The 24,504-nt window shown below is 40.9% G+C and overlaps 1 protein-coding gene across 7 annotated transcripts in view; it reads left to right on the top strand.

Moving 5' to 3' along the window:
- Positions 1-24,504, top strand: part of LOC117239971 (teneurin-a) — a 702,004-nt gene that overhangs the window by 639,177 nt on the left and 38,323 nt on the right. For all 7 annotated transcript variants that reach the window (XM_033506078.1, XM_033505890.1, XM_033505950.1 and 4 more), the window contains one exon: positions 15,961-16,241. In XM_033506078.1, coding sequence (XP_033361969.1) covers positions 15,961-16,241 — 281 coding nt within the window. The remainder of the gene's footprint in view (positions 1-15,960; positions 16,242-24,504) is intronic.

The raw sequence follows: 24,504 nt of genomic DNA, 5'->3' as shown, positions 1-24,504 counted from the left end.
TAACCGGTTATTCGCTGTTGCAAATCTTCCACAGTGTCCCATTTAAATCGAATCTGTCTTGTTACATTCCGTTAGATTTTTATTCCGTTTATATCCTGTTATTTTCTCTTTTATTTATATTTCCTTTTATATTCCGTCAGGATACCATCTATACAAATATTCTATAATTACCGTCGTAGGTGTATTAAAAAATAAAAATGTACGTATTCTATATCTCGATGGAGGATTTTAAAACACACATGGCTCACAGCAGTTTCGCGATCAATCTTCTTTCTTACACAGTACTGCCAACTCAAGAACTTTTTACACTAACTCGAAAAGCAATTGAATTACCAAGTAAATATTTACAGAGACGACTATTTGCATTTATTGGTGATATTGTATCGAAGAAGTGGTTTGATTAGTTTATCAATAACTTTCCTACGTTTGATTCAATTATTTCCTTCAAACAGTGAAATCACGAATCGAACATTGCGTCTACCTTGCACCGAGAGAGCGCACTCAACCGAGTCAATAATGTTCCCTCTATGGAAGATACTCGAGCATAATCAAACCGCGAATATCGTCACGAGCGTCGTTAACGCTCGCTTCGCACCGTTTATACTGCAATCATTAACAGGGGCTCCGCTGAATAATTAGTCGAAAAGAAGCTAATGATAGCTGCGAGCCGAGATAAAAAGCGAGCAACCCGGTCGTCGCATTGAATCAATTAATTTCGTTGGTCGGCCGGCTACGTGACGTTCATTAATTATGTTGTTCACAACGATTTCTCGCGAGCCTAATAAATTCGAACTCGTTTCGAAAGAGCGTGACACGGGACGACGTTAATCATTACGTATGGTGATTACTCGTAGCAAAAATCACTCGGAACAAAGTCGATGTTTTCACGACCGATGACGCGCAGCAGCTCGACGAGCGACGCGCTATCTCAAAATTGTGCGCTAACAGAGCGATAATTTTGCTTTGTGTTCGTTCAGAATTGTGGATCCTGATCGCCGAAATAAATGTATAGGAACACTTAGATTACATTTAGAATTGATATCAAGATAGTTTCACATTTATTTAATATGTGATGTACAAGATATTCGTCGATACGTATTTGCACGCGTCTCAGCACTCTCTTTGCCTCGCCATCTTCATTATCACGCTACCAACGGAACAATTGCATTCTTCTGTTTTACGAGACGCTGTGCACGCACATACTTCCACACACTCATACTCGTATATGTGTGTCACTACTACGCGGCTAATCTAGTGTAGCACACAAAATTACACATATCTCAAAAGTGTTGGCGCGTTTCGAATTTGAATTATGAAATGACAGGTTTTAGTGATTCAGGTTAATGTGAACCAGATGCGTGATAAGATGCAAACTCCTTAACCGTTGCCCAAAGTTGATAAAGATGAATTAAGATAAATTATACGGCGAGTAGGCGGTTGATCGACAAGAGATACTTCGTGTCAGACAATGGACTGGCAGCATGACTAAGTGGCTACTTGAAGAGTACGGTGCTCGGGGCCCACTCGTATGAAGAGCAAATATTATTTATCTCGTAACAACTCGTTGGTCGTAATTGCGTCGATACGAATGTTTCCACGTGAACCGGACCACGCTTGTTTTCCGCCCTAATTCACAGTATTTTTTTCCACCTCTCGTACAGGCTCTGTTTATACGTATGCGATACCAAGTAAATACATTTTGTTTTTTTTATCGATACTCTAAATCGTACCGTAAGAGAAACTGAAAAATAATAATAATATCCATCTATCAAAAATGAAACTAAATAGAAGACAAAATTCAAAGTAGCCAACAATTGAATATACGTACACGATACAACCTGCGCGTGTACATTAAATATAGAAACCTCCATCGTACGATCCACAATTACACCGGTTACACAAAAGAGAAAGACATAAAAAAGAATGGAAAATAGGGTAAGACACGTAAGCTAAAAAAAGCAACGGAATAGAGGACGAGAAACGGCGGACTAACAATTACTCGACACGTTGGCCATGTTTGCCGGCGGGTCCCCAGTTCCTCTGCGAGTTCTCGGGTCATTGAAGACAGCTGCGGACGGATCGCGCGCGTTAATGTCGCGTGCCGCGTAACGATCCGGCCGCATTTGTTATTCCTGGGAAATGGGACGAGCCGAGCGGACGAGTGAGCCGTGCAAACACAGCATTATCATCGTCGTTAGAGAAAACACCGGCCTTTCGAGTGTTTCTCGGCTCGTCGGCTCGGCGCCGCTCGTCCTCCGCGTCGCACTCAAAATAATGATGGCTCGCGCTTCGATGTCGCGGCTACCGTCTCGCTTTCTCTCCCTTCTCTTCGCCTTTTCTCCGCCTTTTCTCCCTGGCTCCGTCTTTTCCACGAACCATTTCGAAGCCTCCGCGATTTTTCTTCGTTACGTCACTGACCGACCTTCCTTGGTACATCGAGTTTCCTGTGGCTAGAGAAGCGGCAGAAGGAAGGGGACTTCCTTCTTCTCGATTGTCTTTCCCGCAGAGAGTTTTCGAGCGATTTGGTTGCGAGCAATCGCTTTGAACGTTGCTCGAACTCGAGCCAGTTCCCTGGATATCTTGCAGCGTTGGTAGCACCGAAGCGTGCTGTTATAGCGGATCGAAAAAGAATTTCTATGGGAGGTTATTTTTACTTGAAATATATCGTGGTACTTTGATAAAAGCGGTGTACAGTTAAATTTAAGTCAGCTTTCCCGTGTATTCAAAAATCGAAACGCGATGCATCTTCCTGACAAAGATATTTTAATTTAATACGTTTTACAGATGTTTCGTAGTTTCGTATTATCGAAGTATTAAACGAAGACATTTTGGAATATTTCAACATTTCCAGTCGGAGTCTCTCTGTTAGTCAGGATTTACGAGTATAAAATTTTAGTCATACGAACGGACTTCAAAATATTTTTGGTTCGTCGTTTTTCACCATCATCGTTCGAGAACGGCGAACGTCGAAAAGAGGGTGAAGCAGGAACGTCAAAGCTGGACTCGTTTTGTTTCCCCGTTTCCGGTGGACCGTACTTGACTTCCCGGATTTCCAGGCTAATGGGACACTTGGAGGTTTTGGAAAAGGAGCACTAGCGACGATTCGTGTTCGAGGAAACCGTGAATAATGTCGTGGCCGGCCCCCTTATGGCTGCTTTCCAACGAAAACGTGATTAGCGACGATATGAGCTATGCGATGTGATAGCGAATATACCAGTCGGAATATTTTTAAGATAAAATAGAAGGTGATTCGATATTGCTGGCAATAGCATTATAAAAGGAACAATTCTTAGAATTTCCGTAGATCGATTGGTAAATTAATTCGAAGTAAATTTCATAATGAAGAAGATATATATGCAAATTGCTTTGATAATTTCGTAGACGTGGATTTTAATATAATTTTCTGCGCTTAAATATCAGAGGAAATAGTTCAAAGAAAATTTTCTATAATTCACCGTTCAGGCGAATCCTATCATCTAGTTTCAAACTAGCGATGAAAAGATGAAGAGACGATTTAGACTAATTTACAAAAAAAGTAAGTATGTAGATGTTACAATTTCCATCGCAATTTCTTTTCTGCATTGTTCGAATGCTCAATATATATCAAACAATATAATTAATGACCCATCCCGCATATAAATTAAAGTCCCCTAATAAATTCCCTATCAGGTTATCCCTAGCCCTTTTATTAACCCCACCCTCTATACATATCCCAAAGGTCTACCACTGTAACCCCGCTTTATTACCATTCTTTTCTCAGTTCCACGCCACAGAGCACTAATAAATTCCTGTATACCCTTTCGAGCCTAACCCCATGCAGCCGAACGACAGCCGAGGCTTCTCAGGACAGAACCCAGGTGTACCGAACTTAATCAGACCTCGGCAAATCATTCCAAAATTCCCCGAACACATCGCGACGTCCCTTCACGGGTATAATCATCTCACGGAACTGAATTCAACTTTCCCCCTCCCCTTTTTCTGTTGTCGGCAAGTCCGCGCCAAAGCTGGTAATCGTCGCGACCGAGCAAAAATGAGACAGGCTCTGGCGAATCGAGCGTCGCCGAAGAAAAGGACAACGCGATATTCAGTAGTCGAGGAAAAGGAGGGAAGAAAGAATGGGGGCGGTGGCGTTGGTGGGAGGGGAGGGCTTGGAGATAACGAGAAAACGAAGGAACGCGAGTCGTGAGAAGACAGGGGGACAAAAACGTCCTCGGTGGCCAGGTATTTTTGCATTATCGTCACGCGCGCGCGGTCTTATTACCGGCACACGTGGCGTAATATTCTCCCCTTCCCCCTTTTTCGCATCACCCTACTCTCCCAGCCTTCTTTCTCTCTGGACTCGTTCTCGCCGCCTCCTCTTTCTTCTCCGTCGCGTTGTTCGCATTGTTAGAATGCGACAGGCGGCGCTCATCCACCACGGAACAGCAGGAGGGTGGATGATCGAATAGTGGCAAACTTTGCAACCAGCCACCACCACGCCGATGATACATCCCTCTGTCGATCCTTCGACGAAGCCACGCGTCGTTGTGTCGTGGAATGGCAGAGACGGAGAACGAAAGAAGAAAAGGTGTGTACGAGACGATGCGAACGAGAAAGACGGAAGATGGCTGCCACGGTACCTAACCTCAAGCGTCTTTGTTCTTTGCCATCTTTTTCTTAACTCATCGCCTCTCATCTCGACACGTAGGCGACCGACCTTTCCCCGTTCAAGCTGCTCCGTTCGTCCGTGTCTCGTAATAACGTCTCTTCTCTCCCATCGGATGACGCTTCTTCGTCCTTTTTTTTTTTAGGCGGGTGTACTGTCTGTCTCTCTCATTGTACGCGCTCGTTTGTTCGGTGCGGCGCGCGTGTCGCGAACAGCAGCCACGGACGTGACCGGTTTCGACAATACCGCCACCATTATGTATCGGCCCCCGTGATCCGATGCTGCGGAACGGTGTTTTGAAGTTTTAGGCGCCGATGTGCATAATTTTGGAGCTTGTTAGGAACCAAGCTGTCAGATGGGGCTACCGTAGGGTTCAGAGGTTTCAAGGACTGTAGGTTTAGGGTACCTACATATCGGTGGAATTTATTTATAAGCCATTCATTTATGCGCGTTTATTAGAGGTACTTCGTCGTTCAAAGTAATTCAAATTTAAACATTAAATGACCGTGTTGAATCGTATACATATATATATATATATATCGCGCGTTAAAAAATTATCATCTTATGTTTCAGAAGTTTGAGAAAACAATCGAATGTCTGACCAAATATTGACCTATACTACTTTGTCAACACGAATCTCACCAGTGCCGGTCAAATGATCGGTTTCGAAATTTAATTTAAGATCGCACGTTGTTGTTTCTTTCGTTTGTTTAACTTTATGTAAATTCTGATATTATCTGATTAATCAGTTTCTCAATTTTTGTTAAGATAAGAATTTACATAAAGTTAGATGAACAAAAGAAATAACAACGAATGTACAATTTTAAATCAAGTTTTGAAACCGGGCCTGGTATGGTTGGCGTTAAGATCGCTTGCTGAATACGTATCCCGTTTTTCATCATCACTGAATGTTCAATTACAAATGTAACGGGAATTTGTCAGTTACTTTCAAGCGTTGAATTCTTAGATTACTGTAACCTCGGAAATTCAACAAATTTTTCACCGTTTCTGCATATTGCAAAGCAACAAACTGGTATACCTAGTGCGCTTCGCTGTAGCGAACAAATAATATCCGAAATGATCTACGGCTTTCATCGCGCGTTCGATATGATTCAAAAGGTTTCGCGTGTATCTCGGCGGGAGCGCAAAGCTTTCAAGTCAGTCCCCGCGAAAGAGCAACCCTTTCGCTACGGAAGGCCGCGCACATGCACTCCGACAATGGCGGTGTAGCTTTTTAAAGGATGCAAGCGCTGCGTCTAAGAAAGAACCCCGACGGTTGCGCCACGCGAAACTCGACATGCCTGAGTAATTTCGTATATTCGCGTCGGTTTTGCGTTTGATACTACTCCCCACAGCGAGGATGTTGCACGACAAACGTGTAATCCATTACATAAATTCTATCAGAGAATGTCATCTGTACAAAGAATTTCGTCTAATACGTGCACATGCATTGAATATTTTATATCGTTAAAGTTAAGTTTACCTGATCTGAAATATGCGTTGAAAATTTTAAACGAAATCGAGATTCTTTTGTTCTCCGCTTGATATAAAAGTAGTGACAGAAGCGACAAATCATAAATGGGGTTTAAATATAGTTATAATTGCCATGCACTTAGACCGACAGAAAAAACTAGCCGGCTCATTTTTCTTGATTCATTAAGACTCTAGAAATAGATCTCTAGAGAGCCACAAATAACACAGGCTTCACATTTTCGTGGCCTATATCCACCCCGGCCTTTGAAACATCTGCTCGAGGTTAACGATCAGCCCCCGCAAAAACCGGAATAATAAATCGGAAGCCCTCTTGTACGAATCAACCACCGGAAAGTCGATAAAAATTCTCTGCTGATGAAACATTCATAGATACTTCAGAAAGGCTATACACACATGCACGTACAACTATATGTCGTAAAACATGCGACGCATAGTCGAATCTAACCGTAGCAAAAGCTTAAAGAAAATCGCTCACAGGGACGTCTGGACGAAAAACGGTCCACTAAACCCTCTCGTTAGCGCGTCCTCCAACGCGCTCGTTCCAAACGTTTTTCTCGCATTACTCGTCTCCTCTATCGATGACTTTGAAACGCTGACAATTTTCGAGTCGACGCATACAATGGCCCCGTAACGAATTGAAACGGATATTACCCGTAGTAAACGGGACACGGGCCAAAGAATGTAAGATAGGCGAGTTCGTTGCAACATTTGAACGACAAAGGCGCTACGTAGCGTGACAGCGTGCGTGAATACAAAGTTAACGATAAAAAACTCAGGCAGACCTTTCGTAACGCGTAGACTTGGGATTTTTATGCGTTTACCTGGAATTTAAAAGCATAGAACACGTAGAACGCGAATAGTATATGAGAATACATAAAATATAGAAAATAGGGTACTTGTTATGTAATATTTAGGTGGTGAGACGAATAAAGGAGATTTGTAGAAGATCAATAAGACGAGAAAAGATGACAATTTCGTGGAAATGTGCAGCGTTCATAACAACGATATTATGGTTGAAACATTTTATAGAGAATCATGGTCACCGGTTGCGTTGCAACTCGTTTTATTAATCCCCACCTCGGCTCTAGCCAACTGCTGTTGCTGATCACACGACGCAGCCGGCAGAAGGAATGAGATTTCGCGGACGAATCGACGAGTCGATTTGGCAGGCTTGTCGGTAGATTGCAGCGTAGCAACAAAACGAGGAGCAAGCAGCGCGCCGTGCCGGCTCGTTCGTTTCGACGCCTCGAAACGGGAATTCGTGATTGTCAGCGTGCCTGTTCCGTACCTGAAATGCCAATTTTATTCGACAGCTCAAAAAAGAGGAGGAAGAGGAGAAAGATAAGCGATTTTCGATGTTCAAGACGATTCCACTGATTTCAGAGTTTGCATGGCGAGATTAAGGTTTTTCTTCTTTTACGAACGTTTGAATAGTCACAATTTGATTACAATAAAGAGAAATGTGGCGATAAAAAAGATCATAGCTCTCGACTATTTTATACTATTCGCCATAAATTTAATATTTTACGTAACATCCATGGTATAGTGAAAAAAATCTAGCAAACTACAGTGGCGAAATGCATCGTTTCTTCGACAAATTATCTCTTGGTTCTAACATGAAAAACTTCGCTAAAAGATCACTAGAACGAAAAATAACCAGATACGCAGAAATTCCAATTTCTCCTTTAATGTCTCACATTCTATATTTTTCTCGCGAACGCCGTCTGACGGTATAAATCTGCGTTAAAACTATCGGCGAAGCGAATCTCGAAGTCCGTCGTGCGTAAATTCCTCGGCAGACACGCCACACACTGACTACACGCAAAAGCAGCGACGACCTGACACAGACGTATTCACAATAGTATCGCTTCTTGGTGAGTTCGCCTTTGAATGCAGAACGTCCATTGCATTATTCAATTCCGATCGGCCGCAATAAAGAAGCGGAATAAGAGACGGAGGCTATCAAATGGCAGACGGATGTTGCAGCATTTTTCTCCACGAGATAAAAGTTCTCGCGTGAGTTGGTCAGCTTGAGCGATGCGCGCGCACACGCTCTACTTTTCGCGCCTATTTCAAACCGTGATTTGTAAAACAAAGCAAAAGAATTCTATGAATAGCATTCAGTTATACGATTACTAAAGAACAGAAAATATCTTTAGTTAAAGAAGATCTTATCATCCTTTTCCGCATCAACCGGAATTCACTAGGAATAGAAAAGCAGACGAAGAAATTCCCCAAAGAGAATATCGACTCAACTTCATAGTTCTTTCACATCCGAGCTCTGTTCATCGTTGAAAAGAAAATAGGCGTGCACTCGAGGGACAGGAAAATACAATATGAAATATCAATAGATGATGAAGGGAGATTACTCGTTCACGCAGTAAACCCGGCTTGACATACAAAGATCAGATTTTCGTTTGGAACACGGCCTGTGAAAGGGGGGAAGGGGGGGGGATTCCTTTCACGTGCCACGCGATTTTATCTCTCTACGTGGCGCTGTGCTCGTGGATCGAGAAATCATTACTGGACTAACGCATTTCGCGAAGAGATAGTTCGAAAGACGATCTAACTCGCCTTGCCTAATTAGAACCTAGAAGCCTAGTTAAAATAAAACTTATCCTTTTATATTTACTATTAAATTGTTTGCCATTGTACGTTGAATGCGTAGAACACTCGTTTAACGTTTTGCGCATCGCAAAACGCTTCTCATTTTTGGTTAGCGTAAGACGATTTAATGGCTACGTGTATAAACGCGAGGGATTCGATTTCCAAGTAACTTCGTCGCTCACAGTCGGTATCCTTTTAACGCGACGCCGGATAGCAATAAACCACGTAAGCTGGTACAGGGCGTGGAAGAAGAGACAGGATTTACGCGGGATTGTATTACCGAGCGCGCAGCAGCTGCCTGGTGTCACATTTTATAACGTCGCGACTGACATTAGCCGCCGTTGCTTCTCGTGTTCAACTGTCGGAGAGACACTGAGAGACTATGGAACCCGTTTAAAGATTCATCCGCTAGCTTAATAAGAGCCACTGACCGTGAACAGCTCTCCTACGAACCAACCTTTATGCCAGTTCCTCGAACCATGGAACGATGACACGTGATTTTCGGAATGGACATTTTCGTCTTTATGCATCGTTAACACAGTGATAGTAGATTTCTTGTAAAAGCTAAAACTTCGTTGAACTGTCACTTTCAAGACTCTTCAAATTTATTACATATTGGTTGTGTTACTTAATTTTCACTTGGCAGTTTTATTAGGAAGTTTATATGTGATTTGGCAAAAACAGATACTAATTCAAAACCCCTAACAGATTCTCATTCTTTTTATCGTTACATTCATATATCATTGTCATCCAATTGTCTTTATCACTAGCTTTTGCCTTTGTACTCCACACGAAATACAAACCAGAAAAAGTGACAAATGTTTGAAATACGCGAGCCAAATAATACAAGCAATCCAGCAAGTTCGCCTAACTCGTACCAACTGTAAAGAACATCGACTTTAAGAATTCGAGCCACAAATATTCTCAACGTCGTTTCCGCGTCATGAAGTGCTCAACAGTTGCCAAACACCGAATCATAGTTTCGCCTTATCTTTAGAACGATTCCGAGAGTCATCGTTGGCCAATTATTTGCCAAGCGACAATGATCGTTCCCGTGATACGCAAGCGAATGATCTTTCCGTCGTTGCGTTTCCTTGTTACTCGGTGAGATTAATATTCAAAGGGCACTGCATCATGCGGGATTTCCGACTCTATGACGGCTGTAAACGATGCGAGGTCATCGAACGCGCGAGTTCCGGAGATTCCTTTAAAGTCATGGTAACGTCTCGATCTTTCGCTCGTGGAATCGCCTTGAATATTCAGCATCGTCGTATCTATCAAGCTTAAGTTTACCGCCTTTATTACAGAGGGAAAGTAAAGAAATTAGGCTCGTTGATTTGGAGGTTAGGCGAGATTGTGTTTACGAATTATGTCACGTGGGGCGCTACCAGCGCGATAATCGACCAATTAAGATTATAATTTCAATGTGGTCATGCTGTTGTACCACAGGTTGCTTCTAATTAATGTAACAAGAGCAACATTAATATGTAATTAGATTGGAGTCGCTGTTAGCTGATACAGCTATCGAATGTTGATTTACATGTTCTTTAATGTGCTCGGATAGTAATTATCTGCTTTCCACATGACTATTAAGAGTTTCAATAGAATCTTAAGAAAACTGCTATTTGCAACTTTTTGATCGCTTTGGAGTTGGTAATGAGTTTAGGAAAATACCTACGTGTTTTAAGAATGAGTAATTAAAATCCTTTAATTCTGCAAGTTTTTTAGTAACTCTCTCACTAATGAATAGCTGGTAAAAGTTTGTGCCGCTAAGTCAGCCACTTAAATAGGGGAACGATGGATATTAAACTGAAAAGGTGAATTATTCGAATGCTATGGCATGAAACTTCCAGATTTCTTGATTGAATTCGTATAACGAGCTCCATAACGAGTATCCATTACCATTCCAGTGCTGTTGTTCAATTATCTCTGACAAGAGTATCTCGTGTTCCTTCTCAATTATGTACAATTAATTCATAGAATCAACATAATCTACTTTTTTGATTGCTGATTCTCAAGCATTATACAATTGTTTATATAAGTTATCAGATTTCTAAAAAAAAATTAATCTGTTTAAGTTTCGTTCAACTATTTAATTACAAATATAAGGTAAGAGACGCTGTTCATCTCAAGCAGGGTAATATCTCGCTTTTCTTCCGTCATACGAGCGGACCTCGTTATTCTTGTTGCAGCAGTAACCATAATTCTTCCCTTTCTTATTTTTTCCTTCTTCATCTGGAAGTACGATTCAATTTCAAGCGACGACGACCCCTGCGTCGGGTTACGGATCTTCGTGTCGCTTTACCTTTCTTTCGAGAACGCGCCTGAGGTGTCAGATTTTTATTAGAATTCTTTGGACGTGTCTTCCCTTTCTGTCTGTACATGCGCGCCAACCTTACGATCGGTCGCGTTTCCACGGATCGTGTTCGCAGTGAATAAAGCCGACTTGTCGTTTCTTTGCATGCAGTTTCTTTACTAGCTTAGCGAAAAGGGATCAAAATAACGATTGTTACGAGAATTATAAGTCTATTTAATCTATCGAGTTGCATTGATAAGCAAATAAATAAATAAGTCACGTTTGTTACTTTCTAAGCCACTTTTAAATATTACTATATCAAACGATACAATTTTATTTTTCAAGCGAATTTGATCATCACATAGAAACAAGAATACTCTTCAATCGGTTCTCCGTTTTAATCGTATAAAATAAGATAAAATATAGTGTTTGCAACAGCAATAATTTGACATCCACTGGACCAAGTTAACTTATTCTCCTATTTCTAAAAGATCGACTTTAAACATTCTGCCTTTACCAAAAACGTTTCCTTATCCTCTTGATATTCCGCGATCCTCTTGTCCCACTCTTCTTATTCTTAAAACGTGGCGCGCGCGATCGTCAAGGCAGCAGGAACGGACAAGTCTTAACGAAGTGGTCGGACCTCGAGAGAAAAGAACGTTTGATGTCTGACCACGGTTCAAAGCCTATACTCGGTGTCTCGTTATCGAGCGTGTTCCGAGTAACGACGCGTTCGTTACATCATAATTGGATCACACGCTCGGCCCTATCCTCGGGCCTGCTCCAATCTTCCACTCAGACAACACTCGACTCAATATGTGACAGCAACGCCACCCGCAATTACCCTTTTAACTTCCAATATATCAGACAGCCGGTCAATTCGCTTAATCGGTGTAGGTGTCGTAGCCGCGCGCGCTAGCACGCCACCGTTGGATGTTCAACGGTTGGTAGCGCACGTCGGGACATGCGATGGTAGAGAGGAAACAGGGATGTACCACGCGGCAGCTTGGAACGATGTACCTGAAACGTCGAACGTGCCTGGAATTAGAATATTGAAGAAATGATGGGGATAGAGGAAAGGGGGGGGGGGGAAGATTGCAACAAAAGCAGAAACTTTAGCGATGCCATGAAGGACTCCAATGGCTAGGGAATTTTGTTCAAGCTCAGCTTCGTTTACTCGGGATTCTCCCTACACGAAATTGCGCCCTCTGGTGCGTGAATTTAGTTGCTAAATTATTTTGCGATGTTTCTTGTATCCCTTCAAAAACACATATCGTATCCATAGAAGCATCGAAGATAGAATGGAAAAATGATGCACAGACTGTGATCGAGGATCCACCGAATGTACCAACGACTAAGCTAATCCATCGTATCGATTAGGAAATATAACCCAATTTCAGTTAACTGATTTACTCGCGCAAATGGATTAACTCAGCTTGAAGAGGGGGCCACAGCGTTAACACGCCGAATTGCTGCTTACTCCGTTCTTCCGCCATGCTTTTCCCTCTCTGTCTCCCATTCCCTTCTTCTCCTCGGTGCAGTCGTTCATCTTGTTTTCAGCTACTCTCCCCTCGCTTCATTTGTCCGTTACGTGCAATCAGGAATCCGGTTGTCCGTAGTGAAACGACTGTACAGCTGTCTGAAGCTTCTTAACCTAAGCTGTATTTATTTGTCACCGTCGAAGAAAATTCGCCGCGCTCGTCTGCTACTCACTCTTCACTCTCCTCTCGCTGCGTTCGCAATCTCATTAAAGCTTTATCCGCGCCACGGGAGTTGATTAGTGCTGCGCGTTACGGAATTGCGTTTCCGATGACAATTAAATGTTCAAGCTGCGAACGTGGTCCTTTGCTTTAGTCGATTCTAGCGACGCTTTCGTCTAAAACGGCAGAGAGAGAGAGAGAGAGAGAGAGAGAGAAAGCGTTGGATCTTGTGAAATATTGTAAAACCTGTTAACTCATTGTCTCGTTATATGGATATTACAAAGATTCCAATAATTATATACTCTTCCATATACACAGTATGTACAGTAGTACTGTATAGGCAAGAGAAAGATTTATGATCTACGTTATTGAGACTATAACCACACTGAAACTTAGTTATACAGCAAAATTCACTTGTTTCGTCAAACTTCTCCTTGTCATTATCATACGGGGATGTGCACACTGCGTACAGGAATCTTCCATTAGTATTATAATAGATTTAATTAAATCCAGAGATACGATCCCGTGTAACACGACTAAACTCGCCTGTAAAGCATCTTTATCACGAAATGATATACTTATAAGTCCGATTCGAATAATAGGGAGATCTTTAACCTGTACGATAAAAAATATTCGTTTATCGAAAAAGAATCAGACATCTCGGGAATAGAATGTCATATTCGAGTTCTTTAAGCGACATGCTTTTTGCAATAAATTACGGACGACTCGCGGTGACGAGCATAAACACAACGATCCTAGAGACGCGTAGGGTGAATTACTGGGCGAGACGACGATTCAGAGATCGAATAAGATGTCACTGGCCATCGTCCAAGTTTTAAGACCCCCATTATTTCGCCATTAAAGTTCTTTCGCCGGCCGGTTTTTGCCGGCCGCGACGAGTCCGCCGATACTTTTAGTAAATTAATTTTCTGCCGCCGTCTGTTCTCAACTTAATGATCCCCAAAAGAAAAAGCAATATTTATTGCTCGCAACTATTCCTTTCCTCGTTTCTTCTGTCACCCGCTCGGTAAAGCACCGACATCGGGACCTCTGCCAGCGATATTTTCCTTTTTTTCTTTCCCCCCCCCCCTCTCTCCCTCTCTCTTCTCCTTTCTACGTTTCACTCTCTTACATTTACGTTGCTTGTGTTCTTCTTTTTTTCTATTCTGGTCCTCTCTTTGCGTCGTGCCTGATTGCTTCCTGGCCGGAGGAAATATGAGCAGACGTTTATAGGATCGCGAAGCGGCAAGAGCTGAGCGCGCGATTATTTATGGCGTTTGTCGAGCGTTGTTAAATAACTGATACGTTACGCGAGCAAGGTGAGACATCTTAATGATCCCTCGCCAGGCAAACACGAGAATTTCCCGGTCCCGGCGAGGTCGATATAAAAAAAGTGATGATGTAGTGGCCGAGAGTGACCCGGTGATTTTGTCGCAGAAAATTCCTTTGACATTTCGTTTCATAAATTTTTTGCCAGTATTCTTTTGCAGCGCTTGCGAGAAGTTCCTCGAGCTTGTTTTATAACGAGCAAATGTTTTAGAAACATCTTTGGATCTTTTATTCCAGTATGTAAGCTCTTTGTATCGTACAGCAGTTAAATTCAAACAAAGAAAAGGGAAGGAAGAATAGAAAAATAATCTCAAGTCTGAAATTGAAGAAAATAGCAGTTTCTTCGATCTTCCCCTAATTCCCCTAATGATGATGAAAGAATAGGAATTAAACTCGAGTATCCAAAATTTTCGATATGATTCGTCTCGTCTCTTCTGCCGTGAAAATTAACCGCTTGTCCTAGATCCAAATGTTCCTTCGCCATTTTCCACAGTCGAAGATGCGGCCAGCAGGCTATGTCCCAATTCGCGCCATTTCCAAGCCATGTAATTCCCTCCCGTTGCTACAACACCTGCCCATCGTCGGAAGCTCGGCTGAATCTTAAGCAGAAAATTCAATATTAGCGCTCCGGGATGGTATTGTTAAGTTCGTGTAGCCGCTTAGACCGATTTCATCTGACTACGGTAGTGGCATTATTCTTCTACGGAATTTTCCGCGCTAAAAAAGTTAAATATTGGGTGAGTCGTCCATGGTGTGAGTTTTTGGGGGTTAAATAAAGTGTATGTTTCAGTAGAAAGCATTTCGAAATGATTTGAGAAAAAAGATCAACATCAATATAGTTCAATAAATAAAAGACTTCTAGAAGTCCTTCCAATTTAAGCTATAGTTAACCTATAAAATTGACAATATACATCGATGTAGCTCAAAATTAAAATGATTATTAACCTGTCTTCTTTCGTTATAGTTTACCTATCGTTTCAAATCATAGAATATATGTATATTTATTCGGGAAACCGTCTTTGGATCGCCCTGTACTTGTTCATGAAACCGTATTAAATCCTTGTTTCAACGTTGCCCTTTTCACCCAGCGATGGAGAGCTAGCTCTCGATACGGGGATGAAGATAAATATCGTCTGTGATGAAAATAAAATCCTTGATGTAGGTTCGACGTGACTCGGCTTTAACATGTCACCCCGAAGAGGTGGCCTGGCCAAAAGCGTGCTCGACGTGCCATACAACCGCGTCTAGGTTAATAGGAGCGATTTTTACGCGCTGTCTTGTCACGTGACCACTAAAGCGCGCTTGGTCGCGCCCCCTTTTTCTTTCGTTGGACGTCCATCTTCTTTCTTCGATGACGTGATGAATTCGATGGGTACAATATGTTCTTCGCTTGTTTCTCTGACGCGTGTTGTTGATTGAATGTTGAATTAATGAAAGTTGTTTGTCAATCTGGATTGACCAACCAAATGGATTGCGTAACTTGGAAATTGACGTTATGAGTGTTAGATATCGGTGTTCACAGTGATCTAACAGTAGCTATGATAATAGGTTAGGTTGGTAGGAGGAGAGAATTATTCAGATTGTGATTATGGAGAAGAGTATTGTGAAAAGGGTTGACACGGTATATATTCTCCCATGTGTTGTTAAGACTATTAAAAGATTAAACCGTTTATGTCAACGTTGGTTATATAATGTACACTGAATCTAGTATTTAATTACTAGACTGCCAATGTTTATGCAGATTCATATCTTCACTAATACGATTAAAGAAGTGGGACTGAAGCAAAAATTTGATATAAACTAAAAATTCTAACCTATACAAATAACCTTAGAAATACAATGCCAATTTGCGAAGTAATAATGCCGATTCTTCGCTGTCTCTATTACAGACTTCCGCCGCCGCAGCAGCAGGTGACAGTCGGTTCTCTGGGTGGTGGTTTGGGTGCAGCCGCTGGAAATGGTGGTACAGGCACGGTGGGCGCCCAAGGTCAAGCCATGGTAATGCCAGGATTTCCACTTCGCGCTGCAGCGGTGCCGCATTATTCACCGTATTCGCCGTCACGTTTTCACATCGACAAACGGTGCCAGCACAGATGCTCCTGGAAGTGTTTCTCGATCGCACTGATCCTCCTCGCTGTTGCGCTGACAGCGATGCTGGCTTACTTCGCCAGTAAGTAAACAAAATATAACCTGGAATATTCGATCAACTAATAAGCTTACGGGAAGTCTCGTGAATTTTAAAAAGCGTCCATGTCTCGTCATTCTTATTTTATTTTTTGTTTGCCTTGAAAATTAAGTTAATGGGATATTTGGATGCCAGGGAATGGGATTTAAAAGGAAAACTGATAATGATTCACAATATAGGATATTGGTCTCGAATTCGAGGTTAGGTGTCGTGAATGCAACAATGTTGAGTAGACGAGTAAAATCAATTCTTACCAATATTCAATAAAAACCGTAGATATGTTTTATCCATTTTATTTTATTTTATAACTATCGTGAATCGATCAGGTTACCTAACCTTGACATCACCAAACCAAAAAGCATCAAAAGTTTAACACTTTCCACCAGGTTCTGTCGTTCGATTCCATTGAAATTCACCGTTAACCATATCGTGAATTTTTGGAAATTCAGAGGACTCGAATTTGGTTTGTGGTGAATCGATGCACAGGCATGCTGAGAAATTCGCCAGTGCGGTTCGCGGTAACGCGAAAATGGCCGCGATCAAAGGGTCGTCTGCGCGGGAATCAAAATACAGTTAATTTATCTATTATGTATGAGTGGGTTCGACGATCGGTCGGTAGCTAGCTCTTATTTACGCCGGCCTCCGTGAATTTATCGCCACTCCGCCCGGAAAATCCTTCTGCCCGTTAATCCGCAGTTTACGCTACAATAACTCATTATCAAGTTGCAGATTTGGTTAGGGAGACGAGATGCTCGGTCGAAATTCACCTGGACTTCGATTTGCCTAACTTGCAATATATAATCTGGCTGCGGACGGAAACACGAGAGTTTCTCCTCTCCGTTGAATTTCGATTTAATGAAAATGATTCCTTGAGACTGCGGTGTATTGTTGGCACTACTGGATGTCAAAGAGAATGGAAAATTTAATAGAAAAAAGATTTTATATGATATGTTAGTATTTTAGTTTTAATATTTAACGAGTATATTTCATCCCCACTTTCGGAGGTTAGGATTTATACAGAGTGTTTCAAAATTATGGACACACGTTTAGACAGACCTGTTACCAAGTATGTATTATTATTAAAATTATCATTATTAATTGTCAGATTATAGAGCTGAAATTAAAATTCATTTAGCGTTTCACCTGCTGCTCTATATCACTCGCATGGGTACTGTTAGACGCAAAACGAGGTAGGGATCGAAAATTTTTCACGGTGTTTCCCGCTTTTCTAACCGTACCATTCCATCTCATTTTCCTACCCGCTGTAAAATGTATTCACCGGTCCTCTGTCGTCAAACGACGACTCTCTTTTTTAACATAATATTTCAATAAAATTCTGCTGTCTGTGAATCATTCGATAAAACCTCTCTATTTTCAACAGGATGTTTTAGTCAAAGTTGATCAAACCATTAATCGGTGAAAATCTAGTTCTTTTTCCCATTTGCAAGCGAGGATGTGTCTCATTTGGTTTATTCTTTGTCCACTGATATTGGGTTTTTAAAGGTAAAAATATTTAGCAGCAACGTATACGACATTATTTTCTCAGCAAAACTTCCAATGTGAAAGAATTTTTTCCCAGTGACAATTTTCAGTGAAAATCATATAGTTGTAAAATACTGTTGCTGTACAAAGCTGCCTTAATTTCCACCGAGCAGAAAGGGAAGCTGCTAGATCTAGCAGCGAACGTAGATATTCTCCCTTGGTCTATACACCGGCGAATTAAATACCGTTTAACGACGGAAGTCCGGATCTTCGATAGGAAGCGCGCGGAGCCGCGCAGTAAACGTTACTAGCGCAATGGTTCGTTTAGTAGCGAGCGGCGGTTGCCTTCATCCGGTTGGGGGAGAGGTGAAAATATTGCCGACCGATGGCGAGGAAGCGCTTCGACAGCGTGGCCCGTGTTTCCGGCCAATAATGATCAGCCTCGAGAAACACTATGTTCTCTCTCTCTCTCTCTCTGCCTCGTTGTTCATTGGGGGGAGTGTAAAGGGCGAGCTTGAACGGTCACGCGAGAATCGATCGTGCGAGAAACGGCGGAGATATCGGCTCGATTTTGACACCTAGGGAAATTGAGAGACGAAAATTTCTGTTTCGGTATTATTAAGTGTTCACATGTTTATATCATAATTTAAAGAGGTGATAATATTATTCTTAGTTGCTACGAGGTTGTAGGTATATTGTTGCTGATCTTTTTCAAAATTTAATCAATTTAATTGGCAGAGGTTAAATAAGTTAGGAATAACATTTCTGATATGTTATAGCATTTTACAGATAATTTCTGATGAAGTAAACGATAACAATAGTTAGTGCAGTCGAAAGTTGTGGACTTTATTTATAAAATAAGTAGATACGAATTGGAACGAAATATTATATGCCCGCCGTAAAATATTTGGCCGTGACTAGGGGATTATAGTGACGTTTATCTTTATCCGTTAATAAGATGCCCGTCACCATAGTTGCGACTTTGAGACGTACAGACGATACGTATCAGGTTTTACTGGCAATAAATTTAGGATCTTCGGGAGCTTATGAGGTCGATTCAAAGAAAATCCTTCCATTCCACGATAGGCATTAACCTCAAATGGGAGCGGCTCCGACGGTTCTTTCTTACCATGGTGAAATGTAGAGTGCGCAGTTAAGACCGTATTTTTGCCTCTTTCTGTCTCCTGATAGTCGTGTTTATTGTAGATTTTGTGGCTCAGTTACTTGGAAGGATAAATCGATTTATCTTCCAACTTATTAGTTGATGGTTTCGACGTTGACCTCTCTGAATTTCGCATCTACGCTTTTTATTACATATTTTTAGTACTTTTCTTGAAAATATGGTCAAGTATTTGATTGCTCGATCATAATAACGAATGTCTGTGTACAGATTTTACAAATTCAAAAAATCAGTTATACAAATAATTGCTCGAAGGAATAATTTCCAACAGAAGGTATTTTTACCTTGTCTATTTTTAAATATCTAGGAGAGAATCTACGGCATAAACTATCCTCCACTAGAGTCCAACCTAGACGCTTACGCGAAAAGCCACATACTTAAAACTGACCTATAACACGCACTGAAAACACTTAAAAGCTAGCTGGCAAGCACTTTGCAATAAAACTTTCACGAGTTCCAACCCACGTTTCTCCTGGCTCCTCCGCTGATTAACTATTCCGCGCGCTAGTTGTGAAGGGGCGTAAGAAACGTGAGATCAAAGAGTAGCACTGGTCCGTAGTGGTAAGAATCCAGGGAAAGAGTAGCTTAGCCGGCACCGTTACACGAAAATTGCATCGACGAAACGGTGGAAAAAAGGGACGACGAAAGCCGGCTAACCGATTAGAGAAATTAACGCCTGCTCGTTATCTGCGCGAAACACTGGCTCCCTTCGGTAGTGATGCGGTAGCCTGACGAAATTGCGTTTTTGCATTCGGTCCGACTCGACAAATCCCTGAATCCGAAGCCCTCGCGGTCAAGGTCTTTGTTGTGCCGGAATTACGGTTTATCTTTTCGAAGGTGGAATAAAGGGGATTTCGCAGGAAAGAAGGGAAGCAGAGTTAGAGATTGATCGTATTGTTTCTTAGATATATATAGTTCATGGTAAAACTGTGTATCGTACAGTTTTGTTATTTTAGATGTTAGCAGCACACATTCAGAATTGTGTACGAGTAAAAGTATTATACAGGAAATTGTTTGCTCTATTATGTTAATATTATTAATGTAAAAATAGCGTTTTTCTTTAGTTACCAGTGTAAATATTTATTTAGACTTTGGAGGAATTAAAGAAGTTAATCGTGGAAACTTAGGCAGAAAGATTGTAGGTTATTCAATACGATGGTAGTGACGCGTCTGATCATTGCTAGTTGTTTCTACGTAGTAAAGCGTAATGAATTGCCTGATTATTGCTCGCCGTTTCCACTTAAGAGAGTCGCGACGTATGCCTGACCATTGCGCGTTGTTTCTACTTAAGGGAGCTGCGGTAAATGTCCGACCGTAGGGCGTTGTTTCTACTTCAGAGCGTCGTGGTAGTAAATGTCTGTCTATTTCTTGCCGTGTCTACTTACAAGAGTGTTTGACCATTGTCTGGATTATCTACTGTCCAATGATCTCGCTAGTTTTCTATGCATTACGTTCGCATTCTACCTATCTGTAGTTCTTAACTCGTATTACAACGTACCTGGCAGATCTGTTGAAATAGATGAAACAAGAATTCCTTCCGATATTGTGTCTTCTTTTTCTATAAATATATCGGATATGAGAGTTGAATAAAAATAATCATTCATGTATAGGAAAACGAATGCAATTTGTACTTGTAAAAGTATTACGTCGTTATTTATCCTATAATATCGTAACCGATAAAAAAAAAGCACATTCACAAAAGTGCTGCAGTTTCATTTGAAAGACACATTTTGTACAAAGATGGGAATAAAGAAAGTCTAATTTAAAAGAATTGGATGTTCCCGAATATAATTCAATTTTTGTAAAACAGGATCTTTTATAAAATTCATGGAAAGCCCTGAAAATTTCGACACTTTAGTAGAATACTCTGTATATAAAACATTCTCGAGTTACCCTTACTGAACTGTCCCTTGTATCCGGCGTCTGCATTCTTCTTTCTCCTCTTCTTCCGTCCACCCCGTGTCCCTTTCTCTCGCGTGTCTGAAAAGCGGAAGGAAGAAAAGAGGAGAAGATTGCAAAGCCGGATCGGCCTCGAGGAGACTTCGCCAGCTGTTATTTCTGCATTCCGGTAAATCGAGTCGGGAATCCAATCTGCCTGTTTGCTACTGCATCCAAACTACCCTCTTCCACACCCACGCCTCTCTTTTTTCCCTTTATCTCTGTCTCTTTCGTCGTTACCCTCATTTTCAGTCTGTGTTTCTCCCTGGTCTCCGAGACGGTTCAGGATTTTCCTGGCTAGACCGACATCGTTCTTTGAAATTTTCGTAATGTGATTTCTCAAATGAATGTTGTATATTTTTATGTAAATCATTATTGACACTCTATGTATTTGTAGATCCATTAAATTTTTCGATCGGTATTCTTTTCACCTGTATATTTGTTTTACGCTTGTTTGTTTGTTTTAGATTGGCTAACTTGACATTTATTAGATCTAGAAACGATTTAAACAATAAAAATTATCCGCGAAAATGCCACAGTAAAAGGTTATTCGTATAAATATAATTATGAATGATTCAACGAATAAAAAAACAGAAATGGAGAAAAAAAGAAAAACAGATTGATCGGGACAGCTACGGTTTTTCGACCCGCGGCTTTAAATATCGCCCTCATTACAGTGAACGTGCTCGACGTATTTGTTGTTGCTGCCACGACCGCTACCGAATCGTTGGCTATTAATAATTGCGAACGAATTTTTGCTCTCATTTCTTTTCACCGAACCGTGAACAAGGAATCGAAGCGTTTCATTGAAGACACCGTGCTCTAAGAGGAAACGAATCACCTCTTGGCCACCGACATTTTTCCTTCCCCCGTCGAATGCCGATATTTTGATTTCTGCACGATTTCCTAGAGTTATCGCTGCGATTAACTACGTGAACTTCGAAGGAAAATAGTTATACAGAATACTGTATCATAGAAAGTATTCTTCAGGATTAAAATCCTTTTACTACAATTATCTCACAAAGCACATTCACAAAAAGGCCTGGACTCCTCGCGTAAAATTACTCGACTGTCTTGCAAATGAAATGGATGTATCTCTAACAATTTCAAGCCTGTATAAACGAGACCTGTTTCGAAAATAAACCATCTAAACTTTTTCGAGTTCATTTCACGAAATATTTTAATACTGTAGCAACATATATTTGCATTTTTAACATGTTAGACATTGCAACGCGATATAGAGGAATCCTCGAGGCACTTCCACTAATTTACTATACATAAATAACTAGGAAAAAGAAAGAAAAGGGCAGAAAAAAGAAAAGTATTATCTCTCCGGCAACTTATATTTATACGATATTTTTTCCCCCGTTTCGTGCTCCAGATTTATCCCCCTGAGGTATTAACGCGCGGTTAAGCGTCACAACGTATACCTTTGTGTACGCGTACACCTACGTGTACCTTTCCATTTAATAAATTAGAAAGGGGACCGGTCTATCGTTGTCCCGACAGGATGCCTGAAAATTAAATCACATTTATGTAGCTGGCACTCGAAACGATGGGTCGCGAAAGGAGGAGGAAAGAATAGGAAGCTTTTTCGACATCGATTAGTTGGAGTCATCGGCGAAGTTTACTTGGCAAACTGCGATTTCGACAGCGACGACGTTACGACCTTACGAATTTCTCGTATGGAATTTTGGTGTCTTCGAATCAAATTAATTGGTAATCTCGAAGAAAACATTTTCTACAAATAAAAAGTTCTTCGATTTTCGTTTAGATATTTCCTAAAGCTTTCTCGGTGTTTCTTCCGAGGAGACTATATACTTCATCGTGTACGAAATTTCATTTAAGAGAAACAACGAGATTCTTTTTGCCCTCTTAGCGACCACCGTAGAAAAATTTCTTGATACATGAAATGCATCGATTTAAAAGTATTGAAATAAATATCTGCAATGAAAACTGAGATTGTAGATCGTAATAACTTCTTTCAGTACCAGTGAAAATTATTTACATATTACATTTATTAATTTACAGGATATTCCGTGTATATTTAACTGAAAAACGTAATGTGTAAGACTTATTCATCTCTTATAAAGCGACAATTTTTATATTCAGTACACTGCCAACTAATTCTACATTGCCAAGACCGTTCGTTTATTTGATTCTGGAATTATTAAATAGACGTTCCCATTCTCTTGAATATTTTGAAAATATCGATGGCCACTACCTTAATTATGCTGCTGGCTTATTTGCACAACTCCATGAATTTATTACCTAGTTTTAAAACGCCTTTGTTTTCCCATCTGACAGATTGTCTCTTGTTTATACCATACACGTAGAATCTATTTATACAAAGATCTATTAAAAACCCAAGAGATTTACAAGTAACTTAAAGAGAATATTTTATTCGTACGAGTAAATTGTAGAAAATGGAAAACTTTTCAAAATATTGATAGACTATTGTAGCGACTTGATTTCTTGGAAATTATACTGCTATCAGTGGATTAGAAGGAACGACAGTCGGATCGATGGTAAACATTTCATTAAAACGCACGGAAAGAAAGCGGAAGCATAAGGTGGGCGTGGAAGAACGGATAATCCTTCGATAATCCGGGAATCATTCTCGGGAATGAATCGCTCTATCGATCCGAGGGAATATAATTGAAAAAGTTGTTCCTTTGCTCTCGTCAGTCGAGTTGCCTGTCGTTGCCAGCCGACTTCACCTTTTCCCTGTCTGGAATCAAAGGGTGAATTCAGGTGCTAGGCTGGCTGCCCTGTTAGGATAGAAAGGGGGGAGGGGGCGTGTTTCATCCTTCAACCGATTTCAAATTTCCGGCGATTTTGATGATGAAAGTTCACTGTCTCCGCCATCTCATACAGTTTCCTTTTTAATACGTTTGTTACCTGTAGCGTGGTATTATGCTTTTCACAGTTAAAAGCGTGTAATAGCCATTTAAAAATATCGGAAAGCCGACTACCTTGTGATTACCTATTATTATGCATTATATTACAAATTTCTCGTCGTTTCTATTTTTGAAATTTCACGATGTTGAATAGATCGATGATTAATCTTGCTGAGGAGTTCTCGTAGTTTATCAGTTTGAGAATACGGTGCAAGGGAAATTTATTTAAGGCGAACAGTTTTGAATTTACACGAAATATTCACGCAATGAGTAAGGAATTAGGTTAGATTAAATCTTAGGCGATATATTTTAAGTTTAAGGAAGCACGCGTTTAATAGCCGTACAATATTTCAGCTTTCAACCGTCGTTCTGAAAACTACAACTTTCTACATTAACCTGGCAAACAAATTTATTTATTAAAAGAAATAATAACAATAAATTCTACCCGACCAACGTCTATTTCACCAACTCACCCAATTTTAATAAATTATTAAACTCCGATCCTCTCCATATTTACCTGACAAATTTCGTGCGCCCCTGACCTGCAGCTCGCCCACAGGGAAATACCAAGCTCATCTTCAAAGTCGAACTTATTTCGAGTTCCGCTATCGTGAATTTCAATCCACTTGTGCTACGGTACAATAAAATTCACCAAACGTACCTCCGCACGTACTCGTTTTAACGTGAAAACACAGACAGAGCGAAAGAGAAAGAGAAAGAGAGAGAGAGAGAGAGAGAGAGAGACGAA

This window comes from Bombus vosnesenskii, unplaced genomic scaffold, assembly GCF_011952255.1.
Source record: "Bombus vosnesenskii isolate JDL3184/JDL3185 unplaced genomic scaffold, Bvos_JDL3184-5_v1.1 scf7180000013262, whole genome shotgun sequence".
NCBI lineage: Eukaryota > Metazoa > Arthropoda > Insecta > Hymenoptera > Apidae > Bombus > Bombus vosnesenskii.
Note: the sequence above shows the minus strand (reverse complement) of the source record. Positions and strands in the feature narration are given on the sequence as shown.